Raw genomic sequence first — 8,065 nt, 5'->3', positions numbered from 1 at the left:
TTTTCAGACTTATACAGAAGGGATCAGGGTGGGCCACATAAGGGAACTTGAGTGTCTCATTACACGTCCCTGCGGGCTCAGTAGTAGTAGGGTTCAGCAAGGTGTGGGCTTTAAAGGCTGTTGAGGTGGAAGTAGAAATCAGCTCTTTGGTAACTAATAAACTCTCGTCCAAATCACTTAGGCTAGCCAAGATGCTTTTTCGTTTCTAACCCATCTGTTTTTCTACTTTGTGAGCAGGTTTTTTGCCACCTTCAAAGGTCGAACTCTCACGAGCCCAGTTCTTTGGCCCACTGACCTTTGCAATTGAAGCGGGATTCAAAAATTCAAACGTAGTAGGCCCTCGGTCCCTGAATTGAACTTGATTGATGTTGGACAGACACACCATCCCCTTCTCCCACGTGCCTCGGTATAAGTGGCTCAGACTGAGACGCACCTCAAGGTTAAAGCCAATCAATTTGGAATTATTCGATCTACGTCCCCACTGTGTTGACTCGCCAATGAACCCTGAAGCTCGCCGTTCGCCGCCATTCAAGTTAATGAGGGCTTCTTCCTGACCACCCATACCCTCAACTGGATTGCTATCACTAGAGAGTGGATCAAAGATTTCTTTACGAGGTAATTCCATTCTCCTCAAGGAACTACCCTCAACTACAACAGAATAAGCATCTGCCTCTGCATGAATCCAAGGACCATACAGATACACATCTGAGAGCTGATTATGAAGGGTTGGGTAAGCACAAGCAGCGTTGCCATGTCCGATAACACCACAATTGTAGCAAAATTCCACCCAACGTTCATAGTAGAACTTGGTCCAGATCTTACCATGTCCAATTTTCTGCATGAAACCAGTGAGAAGAGGTTTTCTCACACCCACTTTGACTTGAATTCTCATGTAACGAGTACCCACAATGTTTGTCCGAGAAGCTGTGTCGCATTGAAGCACTTCCTTGAATAAACCCCCGATTATAATAGCATTGTCCCTGGTCATGTACTGGAGAGGGAGACCATGGATCTGAACCCAGAATAAAGAAAAGCTAAAATCTAAGTCATTAACTGCCATCTCATGACCCCATTCTCGTAGCAGAAGGTGTGAACCAGAGAGAGACCAAGGTCATTTGGCCCAAATATAGTTGCGGTCAAGAGCTGTTTTGAAAACAAACAAAAGATGTTCAGACCTAATTGTTCCATCCCGACTGGCTCCTATGTAAACCATACTCTTTTGATAATCACCGAAACTTTGCCTTGATTAACGATTTTTTCGGATAGAATTTTTCCCACTAAACGGCATTGTGATACCTTTTTTGCACTTTGTTCATCGGCTATCAAACTTAGCTCTAGGATACCAAGTTCTCCGCCGTAGTTTGGGTCTTCCATTGAGAAGAAGCAAGGGGGACTGTCACTAAGTTGGACGTAGAAAGTATACCAAGATACTTAGCTAAATAAACAACATATATTCATTGCACCAATTGTGTCTATTTTTCTTTTGGTTTTTATGTATATAAGTTACCTGTAAAAAAACGATATTTTTGTATAAAAGGAGAACACTGGATACCAAATTTTGTATACCACTAAGCATATATGTGCAAGTCAGATGCAATTAAATGATGTATCATGTATTGATTAAGTGAATAGCATAGACAAGGAACCTAAAAATGTGGCAAAGAATCCCAAATATTTCACTATTGTTCCTTTCAGTAAAGATATTTGCAACTTTAAAAAATAACTCATCATCATCATCAACAATTTCTAGAATCTCATTTAAAACTTGTATCACTTACACGCTACAACCAAGTTATCTTTACCTTATTTATTATACCATCAAGTAAAGAATTTATTTTGTTGAGACAGCTACTCCCTACTCCAACATTTTTAGAATCTATTTTCCTCTTTCTCTTTCTCTATTAGAATTCCAATTGTGTTATTGGATCATGACCTTCAAACAATTGTGTTATCCCATTTACTTTTAAGAAGAAGTGTGTTTATTGGAGAATGGTAAAAAGAAAAAATTGTTGGAGACTGTGGCTTGAAAATTTACTTATTTTTAAAAAGAAGGGTCTGCTAGGCTAGGGCGCAAAGCCTGGAGATAATACTTTGAAAATTTGAAGGGAGTTAGGAGGTACTAAAGCCTGATCAGTTAGAACAAAAACAACAAAACGTATTTTAAAAAAAAAAAAATGAAAAGCTATTACCAAACTTGGAAAATGCAAAAGCGGAGAAAAGGGAAAGAGGAAAAGAAAGAAACAGGGCCAATGTATAAATTTTATGTCGGACAATGGGCCATGCTCTCTCAAATAGGTGAGATACATATGGACCTACTTACATGTGTAGATTCCATCAACTTGTAAGAGTAGGGAGTTGTGCTTTCGAAACCACCAGAAATTTGTCCTTTGAAAAAGAACGAAAAGTAAGGGAATACAAACAAGAACAGAAAAAGACATTAAGCTTATTTAAAAACACATTGCATAGATGTTTTTACGGAAATCCTCTAACCCAAAAATCTTGTAATCCAAGTGCTACCATCGCCTAGTTCGTAGGCTCAATTATAGTTGTAAAATTTTAACAGATATGCCAACTTTTACCATTCCAACTTTTTTTTATTCATTAAAAAAAATAAAAATCATGTAAGATTCACAATCCAGCCATTTTATTGGAAGAAAATACCATTCATCCTAGAGGGCAATGATTTTAAAATATTTCATCTGATCAAACTCTTGTTTTCCATAATTTTCCATTTCATGGAAATCTATGCATGATAATATATATACATATATATATTTATGTGGCACAATAAATTTATTATTTTCTTCAAAACGTCATGACATTGATATGTTTGTTGATCCTATATTTTAAGAGAATGATATTTTTTTTCCCCTAAATAGATGTCTTGAGGAATGATTTAAATTATACAGTTTTTTTCCCATAATGAAAAGGTTTATGCAATTAATTAATTTTAAGAGAGACCAAAGGTTTCATGTATAATTTTCCAAAGATTAACAGTTAAAATGCCCTAGTTAATCAACTAATGTTTCTAATGTTTATTTTTATTTTTATCATTTGCAACGATTTCCACCCTTCTTCATTTCAATGTCACAAATTTATGACCTTTTAAGTATGGAAATTAATCAACTAGTTCAGATTAGTAATTTTAGATATTTTAGGAAAGAGCAAAGAGAAATTTTAATTTTAATTACCTTTGTCCATGGATTCATCTCTAATATATCCTTGGCTTTAGAGAGCTAGAGAGCTATAAATTAGTCAAATAATGAGAGGGGTATGGCTGCTGAATTCCTAAGTGAAAAGAGATGGAAAGTTTTAAAAATGAAATAAACAGTAATTCTAGAGGAGGCATGAAAGTTTTCTACCAAATTTATTTACTAACATGGCGTGGCATAATTCTATTGGCTCATTTTCTATAAATCTTAGAATATATATATATATATATATATATATTTCTTTTTTTTTTTTGTCAATCGTCAAGTACTGATGTTATGTCATATTATTTTCTAAATAAATTTTATGAAAAAAAAAATTAATACCTCTAGTACTATCCTAAAATAAAAGTAAGGTTATCCAAGTCTTTTTGACTTGATGACTTTCTAATTTTTTTAAAAATGATTGTGTCCGTTAATTGGTGAGAGGCTGAGGAAGTGTCAGAGGATTTCATAAAAAGAAAGAAGAGTATTATTTGTTGGGGCAACGTGGCTTGGTTTGAAACTTCCAAGTTAATCCGTGGGTGTGTGCCGTATAATAAGCTTTTTTTTTTTTTTTAATAGTAAATAAATAAATTAAAGAAGCAGTTCGTTAATAAAGTAGCTGGGTATTATTTATTAGCAAAAGTTATATGAATATTGAAAAATGTTTGAGTTTTTTTTTTTTTAATAACTTCTTAATTTTCTATTTTTTTTTTTTTAAATGAAAGCGATATTACCTCATTAGGATAAAATAGGACCAATATCCTTTTTACAACAAAAGAGAGAGCCCCTTTTCCCCGATAAAAGAGATTGTACTTCATTAAGCTCTTGCAACCAAAAGAGAGAGCCATGAAGGCCTCTCAGCTACCATAGTGGTCACTCTGGCTTTATGCTGGATAATCAAAGAATCAAAGTAGCTGACTTTGGACTTTAATTATCCATTCCACCATATATTGTCCTCCACAGCAAGACATTCTTCCTTCCCCTTGAAGCAACAAGAAAGCCTGAAAAAGTTGCATTAAATGTATCCACCTCGCATCCAAAAGCTAAAATCTAGATTGAATAAATGGCTCTTTTGGAATTAAGCTAAAAACTAAATTTAACTAGTGATTTTGAGTGCATATAAATAAATAAATGACATTTGAAAAGAGAATGGAAAGAAAAAAGAATGAAAGAGATGTAACATGACAATGAGTCAAGCATAAGATGAAAAAGTTGATTTAGAATGTGAGAAAAAATTTCTCGTAAGCACTGCCATTTCTTTCCCAATCCCCTTCCGATTAAAATTATATACATAATATCTTCAAAACAAAGAAGTACTGTAAAACCAGAATTCCCTCTCTCTTTTGGTTCCACCATTATCGATTTCAAGCCACCACACACCCCAACACGAACCACCCCCCCCCCCCCCCCAACCAAAAAAACAACAACAACCAAGCACCAAAAAAAAAAAAATGGTAGTTATGTCTATCAAACACAACAAACACAAAAAGATCATGAAAGTTGTGGAGAAGAAGGATTTGGATCGACTTAATACGCAGCTGAAAGGGATTAAAGGTGTAGCAAAAACTCTCGAAACTGATATCAACAACGGGATTCCCGATAATGAAAAGAAGGTTGCTCGACGACGTAAAATATTGGGTTCCAACACATATAAAAAGCCAGCTCCACAGGGTTTCTTAAGATCAATATGGGACTCTCTACGAGCATTTGTGGTCTTCAAGGAAATCGCTAGCGTTTTGGTTTCCTTTTTCCTTTTTGTTGCTGCGTCTGCCATCGGTAGACACAGACCTTCTCGCAAAAAGTCGAAAGCCAGCAACAACACCGAAAACCAAATCGAAGTTTTGTGAGGTGGGAAAGTCAAGAAGATTCCGATATCTGAAATCGTTGTTGGAGATGTAGTTTGCTTAAACATTGGAGACAAAGTTCCAGCAGACGGCTTGTTCTTAAAAGGGGATAATCTGCATGTTGACGAATCGAGCATGGTAGAGGATAGTACTGATAATCGTGAGAGTCACAACGTGCAGATTGGCGAGACGAATCCATTTCTATTTTCTGGATCTCAAGTGATTGATGGTTATGGTTGTCAGATGGTGGTTACATCAGTTGGCATGAAGGCAAAATGGTGCAAAATCTTGAATCAACATAGTAGCAAGTCTAGTGATCGGGAAACCACAGTGGAAGAGCGAGTGAACAGGTTTACTTACTCAATACGTATCAAGATTGGTCTGCCAATTGCCATCATAGGTTTTGTAATCATGCTCGGCAGATACATTTTTGGGAAAGCCACAAACATTTATGGACGGCGGGAAGATTTTATGTCTGGTCTTGCTGATGATAATTATAAATATTTGGATTCTTCACTTGTGCAATTTGTAACAATTGCCTTTACCACTATTGTGGTTGCAATTCCAGAAAGCTTGAGATTTGGTGTGCAACTTACTATCTTTTTTTCAAAGAAGAGAACGATGGGTGACATGCAAATGGTGATAGATTTCTCCGATTCTGAGACTATGGGATCTATCACCGCCATTTGTACCAACAAGACAGGCACGCTAACCATGAACCAAACCAAGGTCACGAAGTTTTGGCTTGGCCAATGCTCTTTGGAAAAAGAAGCTTACTTTTCAAATGTTTCTAATATTGTTCAAAACTTGTTACAAGAGGGAATTGCTCTGAATACAAGTAGTGCTAGAAATAGTACTCCAACTGATAAAGCAATTCTTTCATGGGCTATTCACGACTTGCATATAGATATGAAAGTGAAAAGTAGGTGCGCAATTCTTCGTCACTGCGTTTGTCATGATCAAGAGGCTGCAGCTTTCAGTTCACAGTCACTATCACTGTCACAGTCACAGAAGAAGAAATTACGAAGTGGGATTTTGATGAAGAGGATGGCAGACAACACAGAGCATGTCCATTGGAAAGGAGAAGCAGAGATGATTCTAGAAATGTGCTCAAGCTACTACGACCAGTCCGGGACCATTAAAGATCTCGACGATAGACAAAAAGAGGACTTCGATCGAATCATTCAAGGTATGACGGAGAGCAGCCTCCAGTGCATCGCGTTTGCTGGCGTTGGAGTTGATTCAGATGGAAATCATCATTAAATGGTGAAAGAAAATGGTCTGGTACTATTAGCACTGGTGGGTGTCATTGTCGAGGAACCATGTCGTCCAGAAATGAATGAAGCCGTGAGAGACTGCAAGAATGCCAGAGTAGATGTCAAGTTGTTCACGGGCGACGATGTTTCCACGGCAATACACATAGCCAGAGAGTGTGGAATACTAACAGATCCATACCAGGAGGGAGAAGTAATAAATGGTGAGGAGTTTCGAAGCTACACTCTGAAGGAAAGAGTGCAAAAAGTTGACAAAATCAGAGTCATGGCAAGCTCATCTCCTGATGATAAACTCCTAATGGTAAAAACCTTGAAGGAAAAAGACAACATTGTTGCAGTGTGTGGCAATAGCAAAAACGATGTATTGCCAATGGTTGAAGCTGATGTAGGAATCTACATGGGTACGGAAGGCACCGATGTCGGCAAGAAGATCTCCAACTTCGTAATCTTGGATGATAATTTTGCAGCAGTAGCCGATGTACTGAAATCAAGCATATGCATTTACAACAACATACAGAAATTCATACAGTTCCAGCTCACTCTCAATCTTGCTGTCCTTGATATCGTCTTCATGTCAGCAGTTTTTAAAGGTGAAATCCCATTTAACTCGGCCCACGTATTGTGGTTGAACTTGGTTATAAGTACACTGGCTGCTCTGGCTCTTGCAACAGAGAAGCCCACCAAGGAACCCATCAAGAGGCAACATTTGGGCAGGAAAGAGCCACTCATATCCAATGTCATGTGGAGAAACCTCTTGGGTCAAGTTGTATACCAGATTGTCGTGGTTTTCACACTAATGTTCAAGGCCAAATCAATTTTGGGTGTTGACGATAGTGAGGGCGAAATTTTTTTTTTAAAAAGAAATGCCTTGATCTTCAATGCTTTCATGCTCTGCCAAGTTTTCAATTTATTCAATGCAAGAAATCTAGAGAGTATCAAGAAGGTGTTTAAGGGAATACACAGGGACATTACGTTTCTACTGATCATTGTAATAACCATTTGTCTTCAGTTAGTGTTTGTGGAACTTTTTCTGCATAACCATGATTATGCAATTAAGAGGTTGAAGTTGAAGCAGTGGGGTATATGTTTTGGAGTTGCCCTCATTTCTTAGCCTATCGATTGGGTCGTCAAGTGCATACCTGTTCCAGACAAACCGCTTCTAAGCTATGTACGCATAGGTTACACGCGGTGGCTCAATGTATGAATAAAATTGAGCACTTAGTGATCAAATTAATATTGTGTTTGTGTGATCTCTTCGGTTTTCTGTAATGTTTTTCCTTATTTTGTGATGGATATTAGTGTCTGTTTGTTTGCTTGCTTGGTTTGTGTTGTGGAAACAGTTAATGATTAAAGACTTTGTTTCTGGATGGAAAATATCTTTATATATTTTTCATTCAAATGTTTGTAACTCTGTTTTAGTAATGGAATAATGGTTTGCTTTCAACTCGACCATGGATTGATATGGTTTTGGGGGAAAATGATTTTAATTGAAGCTTGATTATTTTACCTTATGGATTTCCTTTTTATTTATTTATTTAATTATTTTTTACATATGTTTCTTTTTAACCAAACAATGGTAAACAAATTTGTCCCCCCCCCCCCCCCCAAACCAAAAAAAAAAAAAAAAAAAAGAAGACAATGGTACATATAATCCATGTGAAATTTTGACATCCAAACGAAAGGGGTGTTTATGCAATTTAAATTATGGTTTTCGATGTGCTAATAGCTTTCAAATTATCTATGAACATATGGT

The 8,065-nt window shown here is 36.7% G+C and overlaps 2 protein-coding genes across 2 annotated transcripts; both read left to right on the top strand.

Moving 5' to 3' along the window:
• Window positions 1-5,173: 5,173 nt before the first annotated feature.
• Window positions 5,174-6,301, top strand: LOC132803163 (calcium-transporting ATPase 12, plasma membrane-type-like). The gene has a single exon (XM_060815429.1). The coding sequence runs from the start codon at window positions 5,174-5,176 to the stop codon at window positions 6,299-6,301; it is 1,128 nt and encodes a 375-aa protein (XP_060671412.1).
• LOC132803162 (putative calcium-transporting ATPase 13, plasma membrane-type) lies at window positions 6,302-7,423 on the top strand. Its single transcript, XM_060815428.1, has one exon. The coding sequence runs from the start codon at window positions 6,302-6,304 to the stop codon at window positions 7,421-7,423; it is 1,122 nt and encodes a 373-aa protein (XP_060671411.1).
• The last annotated feature ends 642 nt before the right edge of the window (window positions 7,424-8,065 follow it).

The sequence above is a fragment of the Ziziphus jujuba genome, chromosome 3 (genome assembly GCF_031755915.1).
Source record: "Ziziphus jujuba cultivar Dongzao chromosome 3, ASM3175591v1".
Classification (NCBI taxonomy): domain Eukaryota; kingdom Viridiplantae; phylum Streptophyta; class Magnoliopsida; order Rosales; family Rhamnaceae; genus Ziziphus; species Ziziphus jujuba.
Note: the sequence above shows the minus strand (reverse complement) of the source record. Positions and strands in the feature narration are given on the sequence as shown.